This window comes from Argopecten irradians, chromosome 10, assembly GCF_041381155.1.
Source record: "Argopecten irradians isolate NY chromosome 10, Ai_NY, whole genome shotgun sequence".
Classification (NCBI taxonomy): domain Eukaryota; kingdom Metazoa; phylum Mollusca; class Bivalvia; order Pectinida; family Pectinidae; genus Argopecten; species Argopecten irradians.
Genome location: NC_091143.1, coordinates 37,373,146 through 37,396,995, shown reverse-complemented (window position 1 = coordinate 37,396,995; position 23,850 = coordinate 37,373,146). Strand labels below are relative to the sequence as shown.

The 23,850-nt window shown below is 35.7% G+C and overlaps 1 protein-coding gene across 2 annotated transcripts in view; it reads left to right on the top strand.

The window, feature by feature from the left end:
• Positions 1–22,284, top strand: part of LOC138333821 (sorting nexin-27-like) — a 31,558-nt gene extending 9,274 nt beyond the window's left edge. The window contains exons 1-15 of one of the 2 annotated variants that reach the window (XM_069282436.1): positions 124–191; positions 1,393–1,475; positions 3,411–3,559; positions 9,459–9,651; positions 10,996–11,066; positions 13,025–13,126; positions 14,474–14,552; positions 15,784–15,944; positions 16,923–17,012; positions 17,226–17,375; positions 18,024–18,152; positions 18,988–19,047; positions 19,379–19,412; positions 20,511–20,552; positions 20,856–22,284. In XM_069282436.1, coding sequence (XP_069138537.1) covers positions 166–191; positions 1,393–1,475; positions 3,411–3,559; positions 9,459–9,651; positions 10,996–11,066; positions 13,025–13,126; positions 14,474–14,552; positions 15,784–15,944; positions 16,923–17,012; positions 17,226–17,375; positions 18,024–18,152; positions 18,988–19,047; positions 19,379–19,399 — 1,314 coding nt within the window. In that variant the 5' untranslated portion in view covers positions 124–165 and the 3' untranslated portion in view covers positions 19,400–19,412; positions 20,511–20,552; positions 20,856–22,284. Of the gene's footprint in view, positions 1–123; positions 192–1,392; positions 1,476–3,410; positions 3,560–9,458; positions 9,652–10,995; positions 11,067–13,024; positions 13,127–14,473; positions 14,553–15,783; positions 15,945–16,922; positions 17,013–17,225; positions 17,376–18,023; positions 18,153–18,987; positions 19,048–19,378; positions 19,413–20,510; positions 20,553–20,855 lie in introns of those variants that run through there. The other variant, XM_069282435.1, reaches the window with a different exon arrangement.
• The last annotated feature ends 1,566 nt before the right edge of the window (positions 22,285–23,850 follow it).

Sequence of the window (23,850 nt, the reverse complement as noted above, 5' to 3'; positions counted from 1 at the left end):
TCACCTGAAGTGACCTTTGACCTGAATATAGATTAGTTTTAACTGCACTTTTAAATGCTGATTTATTTATGCAGAATCATGTACAAGGGAAAGCACACTGTACATGTGATTAGGGTATGTATATAAGTTACGGATTTACACAGTAATCAAGTCAGGTCTATTTACATGGATGGAATTCTAGCCATCAGTATGTAAGTATTGGTCAGTATTTGTAGTACTATTAAGTATTGGGCAGTATTTGTAGTACTATTAAGTATTGGTCAGTATTTGTATTACTATTAAGTATTGGTCAGTATTTGTAGTACTATTAAGTATTGGTCAGTATTTGTAGTGCTATTAAGTATTGGTCAGTATTTGTAGTACAATTAAATATTGGCCAGTATTTGTAGTGCTATTGAGTATTGGTCAGTATTTGTAGTGCTATTAAGTATTGGTCAGTATTTGTAGTGCTATTAAGTATTGGTCAGTATTTGTAGTACTATTAAGTATTGGTCAGTTGTAGAACCAGCAAAAGTGTAGTGCTATTATAATTATCAGGTGAACGCATTTATCTGCCATTAGGCTTCATAGTAAATTTGGCTTGGAATTTTGGTAAAATGGTCACCATCTAGCAGTTATTTATCTTGGGTGTACAGTATATTCTGAGTGGTTCTCTGGGAGTATAATGTACATGTACTAGATATGATTTCACATCTCATTAAAAGTATCTCATTAACTTCTTATGTTCCTAATTAATCTTTAATCTGTTTAATTAACTGTATATATTACATAGTTATCATATCAGTGGCCCTGACAGCCCTGCCATAGGGCATAAATGTCTTAGACACACATGTAAGACACATGTAAGACACACATGTTAAAGACATGCATTTAAGACACATGTAAGACACATATAAGACACATGTAAGACACATGTTAAAGACACATGTAAGACACATGTATGACACATGTTAAAGACACATGTTAAAGACACATGTAAGACACATGATAAAGACACATGTAAGGCACATATAAGACGCATGTTTAAGACACATGTATGACACATGTAGGACACACATTAAAAACACATGTAAGACACATGTTAAAGACACATGTAAGACATATGTTAAAGACACATGTGAAACACATGTTTAAGACACATGTAAGATACAAATGAAAGACATGTGTAATAACACTTTTTTGATGTCACAGGTAATGGCGTCATAATATCATATGTATCAAATTCTTGAAAAAGAATTTAGATCTTACAACCAGCACAGGATCTAGTCTTGTCTATCAATGTTCCTGATATTGATGTGTAGATAGTCTGTACTCTACTTCGACCTGTGACAAAAGGAGTGTGGGACGACACATACATGGTATAGTTAATTTTTTTTTTTTTTTTTTTTTCAGAAATAAAGTTAATGTAGAAGGAGGAACACATAAACAAGTTGTGGATTTAATAAAGTCTGGCGGCGACACACTTACACTTACAGGTACGTATCTATATATATAGGTCCTGACACTTACAGGTACATCTATATATAGGTCCTTACACTTACAGGTACATATATCTATATATAGGTCCTTACACTTACAGATATGTATATATCTATATATAGGTCCTTAAACTTACAGGTACGTATCTATATATATAGGTCCTTACACTTACAGGTACGTATATCTATATATATAGGTCCTTAAACTTACAGGTACGTATATCTATACATAGGTCCTTACACTTACAGGTACGTATATCTATATATAGATCCTTACACTTACAGGTACGTATATCTATATATAGGTCCTTACACTTACAGGTACGTATATCTATATATAGGTCTTTACACTTACAGGTACATATATCTATACATAGGTCCTTACACTTACAGGTACATATGTCTATATATAGGTCCTTACACTTACAGGTACATATATCTATACATAGGTCCTTACACATCTATACATAGGTCCTTACACTTACAGGTACATATATCTATACATAGGTCCTTACACTTACAGGTACATATATCTATATATAGGTCCTTACACTTACAGGTATGTATATCTATATATAGGTCCTTACACTTACAGGTACGTATATCTATATATAGGTCTTTACACTTACAGGTACGTATATCTATATATAGGTCCTTACACTTACAGGTACGTATATCTATATATAGGTCCTTACACTTACAGGTACATATATCTATATATAGGTCCTTACACTTACAGGTACATATATCTATATATAGGTCCTTATATACTTACAGGTACGTATATCTATATATAGGACTTACACTTACAGGTACATATATCTATATATAGGTCCTTATATACTTACAGGTATGTATATCTATACATAGGTCCTTACACTTACAGGTACATATATCTATACATAGGTCCTTACACTTACAGGTACATATATCTATATATAGGTCCTTACACTTACAGGTATGTATATCTATATATAGGTCCTTACACTTACAGGTACGTATATCTATATATAGGTCTTTACACTTACAGGTACATATATCTATATATAGGTCCTTACACTTACAGGTACGTATATCTATATATAGGTCCTTACACTTACAGGTACATATATCTATATATAGGTCCTTACACTTACAGGTACATATATCTATATATAGGTCCTTATATACTTACAGGTACGTATATCTATATATAGGTCCTTACACTTACAGGTACATATATCTATATATAGGTCCTTATATACTTACAGGTACGTATATCTATATATAGGTCCTTACACTTACAGGTACGTATATCTATACATAGGTCCTTACACTTACAGGTACGTATATCTATATATAGGTCCTTACACTTACAGGTACATATATCTATATATAGGTCCTTACACTTACAGGTACATATATCTATATATAGGTCCTTACACTTACAGGTACATATATCTATATATATAGGTCCTTACACTTACAGGTATGTATATCTATATATAGGTCCTTACACTTACAGGTACGTATATCTATATATAGGTCTTTACACTTACAGGTACATATATCTATATATAGGTCCTTACACTTACAGGTACGTATATCAATTAGGTCCTTTAGATATTGTGAGGAATCTTTGAAATATGTATTAAAATCATGCAGTGTGTTTCATATAAGTTCTTATCATACATCAACCACAAAAATAGTGATAAGCCTGGCCCATGTTTACTACTATTTAATGACACTATTATTTATCCAACTAAATTAAAAATACATTTAATGAAACATGTTTGCAGTGAATGAAAATTTAACGCAAATACGTGGAAACCCTTGATCAAGAAATTTGAGGTACAAATACGTGGGAACCCATGTTTATGGAATTTTGAGACAAAAACACGTGTGTTTTGAGCAATCCATTAGAATATAATATACTTTGTTACTTTATTACAGTGATATCAGTACCTGAACAAGTGGCTGAGCGACTCGAGCCCAGCGACGATTCCTCTGGACCTTCCTACATTGATTATTCAGAACGACGCTCACTCCCGATATCTATACCAGACTACCAGACGGTGGAAAGCAATGGCGAAAAATTTGTGGTAAATATGTTTAGATTGTGATTATGGTTCATTTAGTGGAAAGCAATGGAGAAAAATTTGTAGTAAATATGTTTATGTATGTATATTTTAAATCTATATATGTTACATATAGCCCTGAAGGTAAAGCATTAAAATAAGACTCAGACACAACAAAGTCTATAAAAGTGGTTGTATATATAGTTTCTGTCCTGTTTAGCGCTCAGCATACAGGGTATAGGACGACTGGTTCGCCCGTTGTCAGTATAATGTGACCGGGTGGGGTGTGCTACTTGGTGTCTTCGGCGGCATGCTTCAGTGATATAGCACTATAAAAAGGACAAGAGTTCTACTGTATAAAAGACACAACACAAAAATACCACAGTCTCTAATATCACACACCACACACTTCACAAAAATGTAACATAATGTATGCATTGAAAGCCGTCATTAAATTATCTTGTTAATAGGACATTAATCTAATCAAACAAACAGAATTATCCTAGCTTTGTATATATATAAACAATACTCAAAATAAATACAGTATTTGATAAATACTTGAGTACCAATTAATTTATACATAAGAGAGATACAATTATTATATTGGATAAATACAATGTTTGATAAATTATACATAAATACAATGTAAGATAAATACAGTGTTTGATAAATATAGGATAAACAAAATGTTTGGTAAATACATGCGGTTCCTATTTGTATGATATAGATATTCAGCTATGATATGTCTAGCTCTCAATGATTCCATTACTTCTTTTGTAATAACTTCAGTCTGACCAGGCGTAGAAATACGTATTTAGATGCAAGACATTTTATGATAGTCTAGCCACCCTCGGTTTCCTCTCTCCATTGAGGTGATGGAACTCCAGACATTCTTGTCCAGGTTCCCATTAGATAGACTGTGTTTGGCCATGCAGAAACTTTCTGTGTGTATGTCCGTGCTACTACAAATGTTTTAGTGATTTTGATGGATTGATGGTCATAATTGTCACAGTTCATTGACCACCGATATCAGTGAGGAGTAAGATATATACATGTATAGAATATTGATAGAGGAATTGGTGTCCAGTAGAGTACAGATTTTCTTCTTTCATAATAAATCATTATAGATTCCAGTGTATTTATAACAAAGTTAATGGGGGGGGGGGGGGGTGTTGTTCTGTGGTGGGGGGCCTGACCAAAAGGAGGGTGTTTCTGTTTCTACTCATGGCCAAAAAAAGGTCCTTGTGAATGTATGTCTGGCCAAGGGTGAGGGAGTCCGGACCAAAATCTACATTTTCTGACCTCTAGAAGGTGACATCAGCTATTTCGGACATTACTATCTCTTCATATGACACTCACCACTTTAGCTTCAAACCCAGACAGAAAACATTGACCTCTGACCCCAGACAGATAGCATTGCCCTCTGACCCTAGACATATAACATTAAACTCTCTGACTCTAGACAGAAAACATTGACCTCTCTGACCCCAGACAGATAACATTGACCTCTCTGACCTCAGACAGATAGCGTTGACCTGTGACCTCAGACAGATAACATTGATCTCTCTTACCCCAGACAGATAACATTGACCTCTATGATCCCAGACAGATAGCATGCATTGACCTCTCTGATCCCAGACAGATAACATTGACTTCCCTGACCCAAGACAGATAACATTCACCTCTGACCCCAGACAGATAACATTGACCTCTCTGACCCCAGACAGATAACATTGACCTCTCTGACCCTAGACAGATAACATCAACCGCTGACCCTAGACAGATAACATTGATCTCTGACCCTAGACGGATAACATTGACCTCTATGATCCCAGACAGATAACATTGACATCTCTGACCCTAGACAGATAACATTGATCTCTGATCCTAGACAGATAACATTGACCTCTATGATCCCAGACAGATAGCATGCATTGACCTCTCTGATCTCAGACAGATAACATTGACCTCTCTGATCCCCAGACAGATAACATCGACCGCTGACCCTAAACAGATAACATTGATCTCTGACCCCAGACAGATAACATTGACCTCTAGATCTGACCCCAGACAGATAACATCGACCGCTGACCCTAGACAGATAACATTGATCTCTGACCCTAGACAGATAACATTGATGTCTGACCCTTGACAGATAACATTGACCTCCCTGACCCCAGACAGATAACATTGACCTCCTTGACCCCAGGTTACTTCAGGTTAGGCCTGTGTCTTGGACTGTTGCATGTGTTGCATGTAGGATGGCAGACTGCACTAACACTTGACTTTTATTGATTTTTACTCTGACTGCCTTCATTTAAAAATTGTTTCAGACAAATTTTCAAGGAAACTTTGTTTATATTTCTGATCGATTCACTGAAATATGATAGTAACCTGACTGAGAGGTCAATAGTAAAGGTTGGTTTTAGAGTCTGTCTAATCTGTAGGGACATCTGATTGATGTTAGATGTCAGTCGGTATTGATTCTTAGGTTTCAAAGTGAAAGTAGACAGGACAATATTCTAGTGCATATTATATGTATCTGGTTTCTTTTATGATATCATCAGAAGTAGATGTTTTACAAAGTTTTCTACATATATTTTATATATATATTGTGGTTGAAATACTTGTATGAAAATAGGGATATATACTACACATGTATTGCATGTGTTTCTTTTTATGATTTCCATGCATATTGTGTAAACATGTAAAACATTACTTTATACTCTGTCTCCCAGGGTGCATTGCTCTCCCATGCATATTCTTCTCTGTCAATGGTTCAGTCTGTTGACCTCTTGTCACAGAATATTACGGCATGGCATTCACAGCGATTGTTTTTTGAAACTATGGATGTCGTTTGCAAATCATGACTCTCTACTTACAAGTAAATCTAGTGTATCGACACAAAACAATCCATAATTGTTTGGTTTAATATTGAATGATCAAATCATAATATGTCAGAACTAGTAATCCATTGTTTATAGGCAATTAATAAGAAGGAAACTTCAAATACATGTATATATTAAAGATTATATTCGGAAAAGTGACATTTTCTTGTGACAATTAGTCAGTCATCATAAAAAAATCACTGTGAGTACTTCATTCTAGTTGAAGCTACAGAAAAATATCTTACTATTAAAATTATCAATAACTTGGCTTACTATCAGCTTGTTGAATTTGTCATTAATTAAATAAATGTGAGGTTTTGGCAAAACAGTTAAAGTTACATAAAATCTTTGTGGCTACACATGATCTCTGGTTGAAAATCAGCAGCAAATTAGACACTCTATTTCTCAGTAAACACTTGAACCTTTAAAAGAAGTTGTCATATTTACCTTGCTGGACACTTTATATGGTTGAGTACTGGTATACATGATTTTAATTTAATTTTTGGGGCCGCGGTGGCCGAGTGGTTAGGATGTCCCGACATATTACCACAAGGTACTGACCGGTGGTTCATAAATAAATAACACAAATAAATAAATAAATGGATAACACAAATACATAAATAAATAACACAAATACATAGATAAATAACACAAATACATAATTAATAAAACTTCCAGGATTACTTACTATGTCATGGCGCGGCATGTTTCCGTCGTCCGTCGTATTCTAGTCGTATAGCGTCCTGCGTTCCCAGATTCTCCAATCCGTCATTAATTGACACTTTTAAATTTTGCTATAGTCTTAGACGTTCTGATGGATTTTTATACCAGCAGTGGCCACTAACCATCCGTTGGGGGAAGGGGTCACAGAGGGGACATTAGGTGCGGCAGGCCCATTCACGGGAAATAGAGGTAAGTAGCGATTCGCTTAACTTGTCCTGAGAATACTTGGATGTCGATTGCAAATCATGAATTTTACGTACAAAAAATACCTTGTGGGAAGGGGAATCAGAACATTCCATAATTGTTTGCTTTGACCCCATCGGGGCAGAGGGGGTGGGCGGGGATCCAAATAGGGAGAAATATGTCCAGTAAAGTCCTATAAAGTCGTACGTTGGTCATTATAGGCATCTGCAATTAATAAGAATCTAAATTTGGCTCAAATATGATATACTAAAGGAACAAACTTTATAAAATTTTTGAGGGACCCCCAATAGTGCAGGATGGGCGGGCCCAATAGGGGACCATAGTCAGTAAATCCTATAAAATCCGTCTCTGTCCTAGTAGTTCTGCATAGATTGTAAGCCAAACTTTGGCAGAAAAACATCTGATTGGGAGAATGTTTAGGAACTTGTATCAATACTTTGCGTACGGGGGTATGGGCGGGGCTTGTTGATATTAGTCATTAGAGGTTAAATCCTAAATTGTACGGTTACTTGGGGACAAAACAGTTCTAGTGATTTGTACCACCACAAATTTGAGGCTATCACCATGACATCTTGGTTTAAATCAGCAGCGTATAAATTTGGCTTTGACCCCCTGGATTTGTCAACAAAGTTTTCTACCAATAGGTGAAAAGAAGGTTGTTAATATTTATACTTGCTGGTCTATGATAAATACTGGTTGAAAATACTGGTAATTTCAATTAACTTTACTTTGATGGTATTACCGCAGGGTGGCGATACAGGCCCCTCTGTGCCTCTTGTTATGATTTCCGATGCAATATTATTTAAACATTGTACAGACATTACAATTAATCACTCTGTCCTCCCAGGGTGCATTGCTGTCCATGCATATTCTTCATCTGTCAATGGTTCAGTCTGTTGACCTCTTTGTCACAGAATAATACGGCATTGTGGCATTCACACACGATTGTTTTTTTGTAAACTATGGATTCGGTTTTGCAAATCATGACTCTCTACTTACATAGTAAATCTAGTGTATCGACACAAAAACAATCCATAATTGTTTGGTTTAATATTGAATGATCAAATCATAATATGTTCAGAACTAGTAATCCATCTGTTTATACGGCAAATAATAAGAAGGAAACTTCAATTAAAGATATATCGGATGAATTGCTGTGTTAATGGTTGGGAAAAAGTTAAGGACATTTTCTTTGACCATCGAGTCAGAAAATGTCTCTGTGAGTACTTATTAGTTCTACCAGCTACAGAAAAAGAAAAAAACTATTGAAACGTCTGGGTCATGCGGTTTGATCCTTGTTGGGCAGTTCCATGTACTGACACGGTGGGTAAATCGGTGAGGTTTTGGCATTCGGGGATCTCTTAAAAGTTTCTGGCTACACGAACTCTGGTTGACTATATCCTGGCAATCTAGATAGAATAAGTTGAAATTAAACAAAACCTTTAAAATAATTATGTCACCTGATGGATTATAAGGTGAGGTCAAGTCATTCCTAATTTAATTAGCCTGTCGTTGTACCGAAGTGCGTCCGATGTTCCCCGACAATACCAACGATACTTACGCTCTTTACAGGTTAAATATCCCAGTTCATTCCAAGAACTGACCCGGTGGATCGTGTCGTTGTTGTCATGCACCAATAAACGATTTACATTTACGATTTCTTCTCCAAAACCGCTGAAGCAATTTCAATGAAATGTTTTGCACAAGCCTTCTAAGGCATAAGGCCAACCAAAGTTTATGAATTTTATGATCCCCATGATGCACCCCTCAGAGGGCTGTGGGAGGGGTCAAAAGGAGTAAAATTAACTAAAATTTCAAAAATACAAATACTCTTCATAGATAGAAAGGTCTTAAGGTCCTTTACTCAAAAATGTGAATTATATGACCCTGGGGTCTTACGTTTCCTCTTAGAATTATTAGCCTGAGATGCATTTAACATCAAATAAATAACACAAATAAATAAATAAATGGATAACACAAATACATAAATAAAACATAACACAAATACATAGATAAATAACACAAATACATAATTAATAAAACAATTGATAAATGAATTAAATTAATCAATCAAACAGTCTTATTAATATTTATGCATTTATTTTCAGGTGTTCAACATTTATATGGCTGGTAGACATTTGTGTTCTAGACGGTACAGAGAATTTGATACACTACACACACGTATAAAAAGAGAGTTTACAGATTTCAACTTCCCTAAAATGCCAGGCAAGAAGTTATTTCAGCTTTCAGAACAACAATTAGATGCTAGACGACGCGGGCTAGAGCAATATTTAGAAAAAGGTAAGATATATGAGATTTTATTGGTAGCTATGTGTTATAATCATCCCGTTATATCAGCTAGTACCGTCTAAGAGCATGCTAGCCAGGCGTTAAAAGTTCACAGATTTCAGTGAAAATGTGACAATTGTAGATGAGGATGTTTGCCGGTGATCAGGTAGCTCAATGTGCAGAGCAGCTAGACAGTGTTTATATATAGAACCTAGAAATTACATTTCATTATACCCCCCGCAACATTGTTAAGGGGGTGTGATACTGGAATTGTGTTGTCCATTGGGCCGTCCATCTGTCCGTCTGTCCATCTGTCTGTCTGTAGACACAACATTTTCCGGCAAACTCCTCCAAAACTACATGACAGATTTCGATAAAATTTGGTACACAGTACCCAGACATAAAGGAAGGTGTGTAAACTATATAGGGTTTTTCAATGTCCCCTATTAATGGAGTTATTACTAATTAAAATGCCTAATTTAATTAGCCCGAGCGAGGCATTGGTCTGTGGCGACAGTTCTAGTTATAACAGCAGTGCTACACAGACAGAACTACAGGTCATCGGTGTTACAGTTTGAAATTTACAGTTTTATCATCGGTGTTATTATATAATATTTACAGTTTGCACTGACATGGACTCAATAACCATGCTTTCTAGTATTATCATTATCAGTGTATAATGTTAGCACAACACGCGCGGCGATTCTATTGTTACGTGAATAGTCGATGGCGTAGCAACGTGGGATCATGACCCTACTTTTGGCGGGAACATATGAATGACTCCATTCCAATCAGCTGTTCAATCGAATTCGTTGACGATGAGGGGAGAGGAAAAAAATTATGTGTATTTTAAAAAAAAATATGCAACTACCGCTGGAATTAATAATATTCATTTACTTGAAAAACTGTAAACATTAGGAATAGATGTTTATTTTGTTGAGGTTATGAGGGTATAATGATATGGAGCCCGTGTAAATTATGTAACTCCGGCGAAGCCGGGTTACATTAAATTTATACGGGCGAAGCCGGGTTACATTAAATTTACACGGGCTCCATTATCATTATACCCTCATAACCTCAACAAAATAAACATCTATTCCTTAATAAACTTAATTTTACATCATAACTGATGCAAATCGCTTTTGATGGCCCAGAAAAAAGAGAGGTCTTAGAGTGGGAGAAAACCTGAGTGCCCGAAGAAAACACATATGATCAGGAAGTTGAACCCTGACCTTTTCATGTCCATGCCAGTGATCAAACCCCGGCTGTATAGGCAAGTGGCTTAACCACTACACCACACAATCACCCGAGACATCGTGTTATAATTTGAGGTTTTTTATGTCATCTGTGTTACAGTTTGTGCAGTACGAGTGATAGGGGAGAGTGATATTATGCAAGAATTCCTCGCTTCACCTGAGATGGATTCAGTAAGTATTTCTGTTGACCACTAGCTTTCCATACAGACCTAATATGGCAGTTTCCATACAGACTTAATATGGGAGTTTCCATACAGACTTAATATGGGAGTTTCCATACAGACTTAATATGGGAGTTTCCATACAGACTTAATATGGGAGTTTCCATACAGACTTAATATGGGAGTTTCCATACAGACTTAATGTGGGAGTTTCCATACAGACCTTATACATGTGGAAGTTTCTATACAGAACCTAATACAGAGGTTTCCATACAGACCTAATAATGGGAGTTTCTTACAGACCTTAATATGGGAGTTTCCATACAGACCTAATGCAGGGGTTTCTATACAGACCTAATGCAGGGGTTTCTTACAGACCTAATGCACGTTTTCCATACAGACCTATTGCAGGGGTTTCTATACAAACCTAATGCAAGTGGTTTCTATACAGACCTAATGCAGGGGTTTCTATATACAGACCTAATGTAGGGGTTTCTATACAGACCTAATATGAGGGTTTCATACAGACTTAATATGGGGTTTTCATACAGACCTAATATGATAGTTTGCATACAGTCCTACATTTGTAATATGGGAATTTTCTACAGACCTAATATGATAGTTTTCTATACAGACCTAATATGATAGTTTTCATACAGACCTAATATGGGAGTTTTTATACAGACCTAATGTAGGGGTTTCCTACAGACCTAATTTGGGAGTTTTCATACAGACTAATATGGGAGTTTTCTTACAGACCTAATATGATAGGGTTTTCATACAGTCCTAATTAGTATATGGGTTTTCATACAGACCTAATATGATAGGGGTTTCTTACAGACCTAATATGGGGTTTTCATACAGACCTAAAGCGGGTTTTCAATACAGACCTAATGCATGGGAGCTTTCATACAGACCCTAATGTAGGGGTTTCTATACAGACCTAATATGCAGGGTTTTCATACAGACCTAATATGAGGGGTTTTCATACAGACCTAATATGTAGTTTTCTATACAGACCTAATATGATAGTTTTCTATACAGACCTAATATGGGGTTTCATACAGACCTACTATAGGGGTTTCTATACAGATCTTATGCAGGGTTTCATACAGACCTAATGTAGGGGTTTCTATACAAACCTAATGCAGGGGTTTTCATAAAGACCTAATATGGGAGTTTTTATACAGACTATATAGTTTTCCAGACCTAATATGATAGTTTTCATACAGACCTAATATGGGTTTTTATACAGACTAATATGGGAGTTTTCATACAGACCTAATATGATAGTTTTCATACAGACCTAATATGGGAGTTTTCATACAGACCTAATATGGGAGTTTTCATACAGACCTAATATGATAGTTTTCATACAGACTTAATATGGGAGTTTTCATACAGACCTCATATGATAGTTTTCATACAGACCTAATATGATAGTTTTCATACAGACCTAATATGATAGTTTTCATACAGACCTAATATGGGAGTTTTCATACAGACCTAATATGGGAGTTTTCATACAGACTTAATATGGGAGTTTTCTATACAGACCTAATATGATAGTTTTCCATACAGTCCTAATAATATGAACACTAGATTTTTCATACAGTCCTACATTTGGGTAGTTTTCATACAGACCTATTATGGGAGTTTTCCATACAGACCTAATATGGGAGTTTTCATACAGACTTAATATGGGAGTTTTCATACAGTCCTAATGGGAGTTTTCATACACCTAATATGGGAGTGTTTTATGGAGGATTCCATGCAGACCTAATATGGGAGTTTTGATATTTTTGCTTAAATTCCTACATCCTGTGGTTGGTGTGATATGACTTTATGACAGATTATTTTATTAAGTCTTTGCAACTTACTTTTACTCACATGAATCATTAGTTTGAAGACCCAATGATTCAAATGCTTCATCCATTCATTCATTCATTCATTGCTGGTATTGTTTAGGAAACGCCAAGTTCAGAAGTGGAACTGAAGGTGTTACTACCAGATAGAGGGGTGTGTGTGGTGACAATCCGACGGAACGACACGGCTGATCAGGTGTATGAGGTACCTACTTAGTCTTAATGCTAGAGAATGTTTCACAGACATATATATACATATGTATTAGCAAGATAAATGTGCTTATCACAGAAATATATATATGTATTAGCAAGATAAATGTGCTTATCACAGAAATATATGTATGTATTAGCAAGATAAATGTGCTTATCACAGAAATATATATATGTATTAGCAAGATAAATGTGCTTATCACAAAAAATATACACATGTATTAGAACGGTAAATGTGCTTACAACAGAAATATATATATGTATTAGCAAGATAAATGTGCTTATCACAAAAAATATATACATGTATTAGGACGGTAAATGTGCTTATAACAGAAATATATATATGTATTAGCAAGATAAATGTGCTTATCACAAAAAATATATACATGTATTAGGACGGTAAATGTGCTTATAACAGAAATATATACATGTATTAACAAGATAAATGTGTTATCACAGAAGTATATACATGTATTAGGACGGTAAATGTGCTTATCACAGATATATATACATGTATTAGCAAGATAAATGTGTTATCACAGATATATATACATGTATTAGGACGGTAAATGTGTTTATCACAGAAATATATATATGTATTAGGACGGTAAATGTGATATCACAGAAATGAGCTGATCACAGAAATATATACATGTATTAGGACGGTAAATGTGTTTATCACAGAAATATATACATGTATTAGGACGGTAAATGTGCTTCTCACAGAAATATATACATGTATTAGCAAGATAAATGTGTTATCACAGAAATGTGCTGATCACAGAAATATATACCTGTATTAGCAAGATAAATGTGCTTATCACAGAAATATATACATGTATTAGCAAGATAAATGTTCTTATCACAGAAGTATATACTTGTATTAGCGAGATTAAAGCAAGGTAATGTGTTTCAGGAAGAGTTGAATTAATTTTAGTTTTGAACTTAAGACGGAATATTTTAGAAATGGTCTCTTGGACATAATTAACAATGTTTCTGATTGATTAGGTTTTGCCTCCCTACTGAAGTTTCCGATCTGTTCGATATTGATTTTACTAATTAAGAAAAGAATAAAAAGTGATATTTAATTAAGTTTGTATAATTATATCCTGTTTTGAATCCTGTAAACTGAATTGTTTTCTATTTTCAATTCTAGTCTTTATTTAGAAATCTTAAACTATATTTAGAATGTGTAGAATAATTTAAAGCAACTAAAAGCAAGCATCTTGTAATAGTAAAGCAAAATTATGGCAACAAAACAGTTACAATCAGCATAATAATCAATAATGGAGTTAATGCCCTTTAGTGACTGGTGGTACAGTGTATATAATTTGTTTTACAGGCTGTCGTGGTAAAGTTGAACATGTCCGATGCAGCTGCTCAATGCTTCTATCTGTTTGAAACAGTAGAATACAACTTTGGTGAGTAAATCAACTTAACGTTATATATAAAGTTGAATATATGAAAAATATATTTAGTAAGTCAAGGAGTTGAATGTAGTATTCAGACATTTATTGGGTAGGGAGTTGAATGTATTATACACACATTTAGTTGGTAGGGAGTTGAATGTTATTATACAGACCATTTAATGGAAGAGAGTTGAATGTATTATACAGACATTTTGTGGGTAGGAGTTGAATGTATTATACAGACATTTTGTGGGTAGGGAGTTGAATGTATTATACAGACATTTAGTGGGTAGGGAGTTGAATGTATTATACACACATTTAGTTGGTAGGGAGTTGAATGTATCATACAGACATTTAATGGGAAGAGAGTTGAATGTATTATACAGACATTTTGTGGGTAGGGAGTTGAAAATTTATTCAAAATTGTACAAATGATGGAACTGACCCTCTGTGGGCTGAGGGGCAGGGTCAAAAGGGATCAATTTGGCTGCATGTTATCATATAAACGACTTCTTCTCTGCAACTAAGCATGGAAAAGCACTCATAATGCAATGGTAGCATCCTTATAAGGTGGGGATTTGAAATTGTACAAATGATAGGGCTGACCCCCCGGGACCTTAGACGCGGGGCCAAAAAGGTCAATTAGGCTACTGTTTTCATATAAATTACTTACTCTCTGAACCTATGTATTGGATAGCACATTTGTATGGTATCTATAGCATCATTATATGGTTGTGATTCAAAATTGAACAAATTTTAGAGTCAATTTTGCTAATTTTTCTAATTTTAAGAGTCTTTGTGATAATTACTAAAAAAAAAAAAACAGGTGAGCGATACAGGCTCTCTGGGCCTCTTGTTCTAATTGTAAGAGTCTTTGTGATTATTATTTTTTAAAAAAAACAGGTGATTGATACAGGCCCTCTGGGCTCTTGTACAGACATATATAGTCTGTACTTGGTGGGGCTGAACCTGGTGCAGCTACCTTAATATGATAACATGCACATTAGGTGTTCGTTCTGAAAAAAATCAGGTGAGCTCTACAGGTCCCCTGGGCCTCTTGTATTTGACATTAGGTATGGAGTACTGAGAGGTTGACTTTGTGATCAGAGAACACGTGTGTTGATGAGGTTTGTTGTTACAGAGAGGTCCCCTGGGCCTCTTGTATTTGACATTAGATATGGAGTACTAAGAGGTTGACTTTGTGATCAGAGCACACGTGTGATGATGAGGTTTGTTGTTACAGAGAGGAAGCTACAGCCACTAGAATTCCCACACAATATCTACATCCAGAATTACAGCACCGCTACAGCTACCTGTATCACCATGAAGAAGTGGCTCTTTACGCTCACCAAAGAATCTATGCTCAATTCAGACGAGTTAGCAGTTAACTTCCTCTTTTGGGAGGTAAGTAATTAGCAAATAGAATGGTGAAAAACTTATCGTCATCTTTTATGATAGTTTGATGACCGTTACATTCACAACCTGTGACCTTTACATTCATACTTGATGGCCTTCACATTCACAACCAGTGATCTTCACATTAAAACTAGGTGACCTTCACATTCGTACTTGATGGCCTTCACATTCATAACCAGTGACTTTCACATTCAGACTTGGTGACCTTCCCATTCAGACTAGGTGATCTTCATATTCACAACTGGTGACCTTTACATTCACAACTGGTGACCTTCACATTCAGACTAGTTGACCTTCACATTCAGACTACAATGTAGTTGACCTTCACATTCAGACTAGTTGACCTTTACATTCACAACCAGTGACCTTCACATTTTGCACTCAGTGACCTTCATGTTCTCATCCTATTCATTTATTTAGGATCCACTGTATTTAATTTGGATGTCAATTAAGATGTAGAATTTTTCTAGATCAGCAGTGTATTACCTAGCATATCCTATAACAATTGGGCTGTAAATGAATGTGATATCTTATTTTATATTGCAACCAGCATCAATGTCGGCGAAATACACTTACCACACATATTTTTCCTGTAATCGGCAGTGACGGAAAACAGCTGTATTTTAAAATCTCTGCACATGCTCCCATTTAACATCCTACTTCCGAGGCGAAACATTAGCTTGAAAGATAGACATATTTGAAACAATGTTGGCATCCTTCAGCTTAAATGTATGTGTTTGGAATGACTGATGCTGGATTAAAAAATTGTTCATGTTCTTAAGGCTTGTCACTTTAGTCTTTCTTAACCCTCACTAAAATACAGCTTATATCTATGACGATGACCAAGTATTCTCTATGTATTGATGCTACATTAATGTATCATTGTCAAATTCTAATACACGGCATGTTTTAACACGTTTTTACATGTTGTTATTGCATGTGTTTTACATATTTTGATATTTGCAGGCTGTGGACAGTGTAAATAGAGGAATAATAAAGACAGAAGACAAACTGTATGAATTGAAATCACTGCAGGATTCTGGCAAAAGGATAGAAGTAAGTCATTGCTTTCTAACTTTTTTTAATTGATCAAGCTACTCCACAAATGTGAAAATTAATTTTTCTTGTCTGTCAAAAATGATGAGGATTATGAAAGTCTGAATCACAAGCAACAGCTATAGAAATAACTAAAAGCAGGATTAGAACAAATTGTTACATCTAATGAAATGCAGAAAAATCCTGATAAAAAAAAATGTTTTAATTTTCCAGTACCTGAAGACAGTTCGACATTTAGAAGGATACGGGGAGGTGGCTTTTCCCCACTGTGCTTGTGACTCTCGCAAAGATGGTCATGTGATATGCATAATTGGAAGTGAATGTTTCAAACTACAAGCGTGTAAAAACGACGGTACTCCAGAGGTGAGTGCCATATTTACTAAAGATTTAATACTAGTCCATACTGTTACTGCACTGTTACTTTTAGGTAGGCCTATATCGTAACCATATTGATATAATATAAAAAATCCAAGTTATATTTGTTGTCAAAGTCTCTTAATCCATGTAAAATCTACAAATAATAAGTATTATACTAGAAATTACTTAAGTACAATATAGCAGTTGAGTTTTAAAGTGTAGGGAAGGCTCTGGTTAATGTTTTGAAGATGGTGGTTACATACATTGACATCTGCCCTGGTTACATACGTTGACCTTTGACCTTTATAAGGTTGAAAGTTACATACATTGACCTCTGATTGTTATTAGTTTGAAGGTTACATACATTGACATCTGCCCTTTATTAGATTGAAGGTTACATACGTTGACCTCTGACCTTTATAAGGTTGAAGGTTACATACATTGACCTCTGACCTTTATAAGGTTGAAGGTTACATACATTGACCTCTGATTGTTATTAGTTTTAAGGTTACATACATTGACCTCTGATCTTTATTAGTTTGAAGGTTACATACATGGACCTCTGACCTTTATAAGGTTGAAGGTTACATGCATTGACCTCTGACCTTTATAAGGTTGAGGATACATACATTGACCTCTGACCTATAATTGCAGTCCCAGGTGATAGAATTCCAGTGGAAGGATGTGAAGAGTTATGAGATGGAGGAGGAAGGCATGACCTTCAGCTTCGAGTACGACCGGCCGGGCAAAAAGTCACGAGTCGTACAAATACTTACACCCTATGTAAGTCAATGGTTTAGCATATATTATGTTAATGTAACTGGACACTGTTCATATACCGGTATATATTGCTTTATATATTGCTTTATTAAGCAATGGTAGCTAATTTAATCCTGATTTAAAATGTATTTTGAATTTTTTTATCAAACAAAAAAGACAGTTGTGATACATAGTTAAAAAATATTTTTGCTTGCGAAACCGAAGAGATGCACATTTTACCTTTTGGACATTAAAGTATTTAATTTATTAAAGTATAATTATCTGACTTTTGTAACACTATAGAGACCAAATAAAAGATAATCACCCTGGCCCTCTGTGTGTCGTCTGCTAATCCTGTCCAGACAACCCCTCCTCAACAATAAAACTTGATACTAATGTGGCATGGGGAACTATATGTAGACATTTTCTTTCGAACTTTTTGCCTGCCGTAGTATCCAGGTCACTATACATAGGTTTTGTAAAATGGCTAATACTTCATTAATCTTTGTTTGAATTTTCTTCACACTTTGTCAATTGAAGTAATACATATGCCTATCATTCCACAACATTTCAAGCTAAAAATTGCTATATAGGGGTTTTAAAGAATGAAAAATACAACTGTCACCATTATAGCAGTTATAGTTTAATAGTTTTTATGTAAGATATAAGATGTTATTTGGTTGCTATGGTTTCTAAGTGAATTGAAATGTCAAAATGAATATATACAAAATTTGTGTACGAATCATTGGTATATTTGGTCCTAGATAATGTTCCATATGGTTGTCATGGCCTCAAAGACAAGATAGCGGGGTATTAGTTAGCTTACAGGTGTAATTATCTTCCCTTTCTTTGTTTTCAGTATGTTTATATGAAGGACTGTTTTGATAAGATATATGAAGAGAGAGAATGGGAGAGAGAGGTAAGTTCTGGAACAGTTTGTTGTTCTTTTTGTCTTGTCAATTTTTCCTTCCTGACTGATTTGAATTTTAATTGATTTAAAAATAAGTACATCATCAGGTTGAATGATAAATGTCATTCTCCCAACATTCACTGAGGTATCACTGGTTTATCCTTAAGAGATTTCTCAGTCAACCCCTCGGGTATGACAGATTGTGCTGCTAACCGTTTAAACAGAACAGTTATATGACATCATTCGTGAATATATATAAACCTCCTGGATTGTGAAGACATCGTCACACCGCGAGGAAATCTTTACCATTATTTTACCTATAAAAATGTTTATGTTACAGGAGACCATGTCAGCCATGTAAGCTGTTTTGTCTGGTAAGTCACAAAACCATGGTAACTGTACCAAAATAGTAATAAATGTACATAAATAGTAACAACTGTACATAAATAGTAACAACTGTACATAAATAGTAGCAACTGTATATAAATAGAAACAACTTTACATAAATAGTATCAACTCTACATAAATAGTAGCAACTGTACATAAATAGTAACAACTGTACATAAATAGTAACAACTGAACATAAATAGTAACACCTGTATATAAATAGTAAAAACTGTATATAAATAGTAACACCTGTATATAAATAGTAACACCTGTATATAAATAGTAACACCTGTATATAAATAGTAATACCTGTATATAAATAGTAAAAACTGTACCAAAATAGTAACACCTGTATATAAACAGGAACACTTGTATATAAATAGTAACACCTGTTCATAAATGGTAACACCTATTCATAAATAATAAAACCTGTATAAAAATAGTAACACATGTACATAAATGGCGACACCTTTTCATATACATTGTATAGTAACACCTGTACATAAATAGTAACACCTGTACATCAATGGTATTACCTGTACATATCACCTGTACATAACACCTGTACATCAATGGTATTACCTGTACATATCACCTGTACATATTTAATACCTGTACATTACACCTGTACATCAATGGTATTACCTGTACATATCACCTGTACATATTTAATACCTGTACATTACACCTGTACATCAATGGTATTACCTGTACATATACCTGTACCTGTACATTACATCACCTGTACATATTACCTGTACATATCACCTGTACATATTTAATACCTGTACATTACACCTGTACATCAATGGTATTACCTGTACATATCACCTGTACATATTTAATACCTGTACATTACACCTGTACATCAATGGTATTACCTGTACATATCACCTGTACATAACACCTGTACATCAATGGTATTACCTGTACATATCACCTGTACATATCACCTGTACATAACACCTGTACATCAATGGTATTACCTGTACATATCACCTGTACATATTTAATACCTGTACATTACACCTGTACATCAATGGTACATGTGCTGTATAACTAATACTGATTTGTTTCTTCTCCAGTGATTAAGTATGAAATGTGAACAATGGTGGAAGTGATGAAAGGTTGGTATTTTGTAAAAAAAAAAAAAAAAAAAAAAAAAAAAAAAACAATCTATATATCATTTTAACTTGCTTTTGCATCAGGTTTGAACATTTTGTGCCACTTATAATTGCCATTTTAGAACTACCTGCTGACTTGTTTGTTAAAGTTCTGGTAGTCATTCTTTTAGTGAATGCTGCCAAAAGGTTAATCTATAACGTTAATTTGATACTGATGAAATTTGAAATAATTTCATTAGAAGTTCTAATAATGTGAATGATAAATATGAAACTGTTGTGACTTGAGTTATCTCCCCTTGCTTACAGAGAGCGATATGTATATTCTGGGCGGACCAAAGGTGTTCTTCAGACTGACCAATGGACAGACTGACGCTCCTCAAACCAAAACGGGTCACCTATGAGGGATAAAGTGGACTGACCGTTCTTTAATTGCCCTTCTCTGATTGGGGTCGCCTAGTAGAGTCGATAACTTGCCAATGACCTTTAACCCTGTGGTCAGTCATTAACCACGGTCACAGGAACACCAATCAAAATGAATTCTTCCATTTGCTGCGAACCTGTACTGTGGTAGGAGCACCAATCAGAAGACAGTATATCTGTTGAGTGTGGTTTCGTTAAAACTGGTGCTCAAGTATTGTTTGACAATGGAGAGAATAGGTTTGTTATGACATTTGTGCATGGAGTTCACCGAGTGCTAATTAAGATGAGGTCTGGCTGTCTGATGCATTGTTGGAAACGTTACAGCATTATTGTGCAGTTGTTGTTTTTTTCACATCAATTAATACAGTTTTACACTTAACAGAAGAAAATCTACAAGATATAATATGATGATAAATTTTCAGATAGTGACAATAACACACTATTCATTTAGGTTTGTATCATTTTGATGTATAGTTTTTAGTAATGTAAGGCGAACTATATATATAGCACTAGTTACCATTACACAGCAGAGTCCAGCTTATGGTGTACCTGTTGAGAGTGATCTCCCTTTGAACATGAAAACTGCAGACCCTTATAACTAGGGATTGATTTCTCCAGTTAACTAAATTGTATAGCTAGAGTGTAAAAACTTATGATAATTCTTTCTCAAGGACAGACAAATTGTCAGTCTTCAATATTTTTTTTCAAATACTCAAATTTAATTCTAAAAAATACAATGCAATTACAGGGAATGTATTCTTGTATATGTTAAATCCTCAAAGGAAAATGATTTAATAATGAGAAAATATGAATATAATCCTCATTCGAACAAGTTGAATTATCTCTTGATATGATTTGTTGATGTGTGTTGTATAGTTTAGTGAATTACTAGTTTATACTGTCATATTCAAAAGCATATTTATTTTATTTCCCAAGTTTTAGAAAAAATACAAATTTTTATGCATTTAGAAATGCATGTACCAGCATTTTACATAATAACTTTAATAGTTTAAACTTATTTCTATCTATTTTTCCCTAGAACAATTATAATCAAGTGTTAATTACACTTAGATGTTCCTGCTCTCACTGCTCCGTACATATTCTGGACCGATTTCAGACGTCTCCATCCACTGTTGATGATATTTTTTTCTAGTCAATTTTTAATGTCTCGGCACTAAAGACCTTCACTGATTGGCCTAAGTCTTGACCTGATTTGTGGTCACCGTGTAACAAATGCTACTACTGTATTTGATCATGATTATTAGCTCACCTGGCCCAAAGGGCCGGTGAGCTTATGTCATGGCGCGGCGTCCGTCGTCCGTCCCGTCCGAGTCCGTCCCGTCCGTCAACATTTCCTTTAAATCGCTACTAGTCATAGAGTTCTGCATGGATTGTAACAAATTTGGCCACAAAACATCCTTGGGGGAGGGGGAACAGAACTTGTATAAATTTTGGCTCTGTCCCCCCCGGGGCAGGAGGGGCGGGGCCCCAATAGGGGAAATAGAGGTAAATCCTATAAATCGCTACTTGTCCTAGAGTTCTGCATGGATTGTAACCAAATTTGACCACAAACATCCTTGGGGGAGGGGGAACAGAACTTGTATAAATTTTGGCTCTGGTCCCCCAGGGGCAGGAGGGGTGGGGGTCCCAATAGGGGTAATAGAGGTAAATCCTTTAAATCGCTACTTGTCCTAGAGTTCTGCATGGATTGTAACCAAATTTGACCACAAACATCCTTGGGGGAGGGGGAACAGAACTTGTATAAATTTTGGCTCTGGTCCCCCAGGGGCAGGAGGGGTGGGGCCCAATAGGGGTAATAGAGGTAAATCCTTTAAATCGCTACTTGTCCTAGAGTTCTGCATGGATTGTAACCAAAATTAGCCACAAACATCCTTGGGGGAAGGGGAACAGAACTTGTATAAATTTTGGCTCTGATCCCCCGGGGGGCAGGAGGGGCGGAGCCCCTCAGGGGAAATAGAGGTAAATCCTTTAAATCACTACAAGTCATAGAGTTCTGAATGGAATGTAACCAAATTTGGCCACAAACATCCTTGGGGGAAGGGGAACAGAACTTGTATAAATTTTGGCTCTGGTCCCCCGGGGGCAGGAGGGGCGGGGCCCAATAGGGGAAATAGAGGTAAATCCTTTAAATCGCTACTAGTCATAGAGTTCTGAATGGAATGTAACCAAATTTGGTCACAAACATCCTTGGGGTAAGGGGAACAGAACTTTTATGAATTTTGGCTCTGATCCCCCGGGTCAGGAGGGGCGGGGCCCAATAGGGGAAATAGAGGTAAATCCTTTAAATCGCTACTTGTCCTAGAGTTCTGCATGGATTGTAACCAAATTTGACCACAAAACATCCTTGGGGGAAGGGGAACAGAACTTGTATAAATTTTGGCTCTGGTCCCCCGGGGGCAGGAGGGGCGGGGGCCCAATAGGGGAAATAGAGGTAAATCCTTTAAATCGCTACTAGTCATAGAGTTCTGAATGGAATGTAACCAAATTTGGTCACAAACATCCTTGGGGTAAGGGGAACAGAACTTTTATGAATTTTGGCTCTGATCCCCCGGGTCAGGAGGGGTGGGGCCCAATAGGGGTAATAGAGGTAAATCCTTTAAATCGCTACTTGTCCTAGAGTTCTGCATGGATTGTAACCAAATTTGACCACAAACATCCTTGGGGGAGGGGGAACAGAACTTGTATAAATTTTGGCTCTGGTCCCCCCAGGGGCAGGAGGGGTGGGGCCCAATAGGGGTAATAGAGGTAAATCCTTTAAATCGTTACTTGTCCTAGAGTTCTGCATGGATTGTAACCAAAATTAGCCACAAACATCCTTGGGGAAGGGGAACAGAACTTGTATAAATTTTGGCTCTGATCC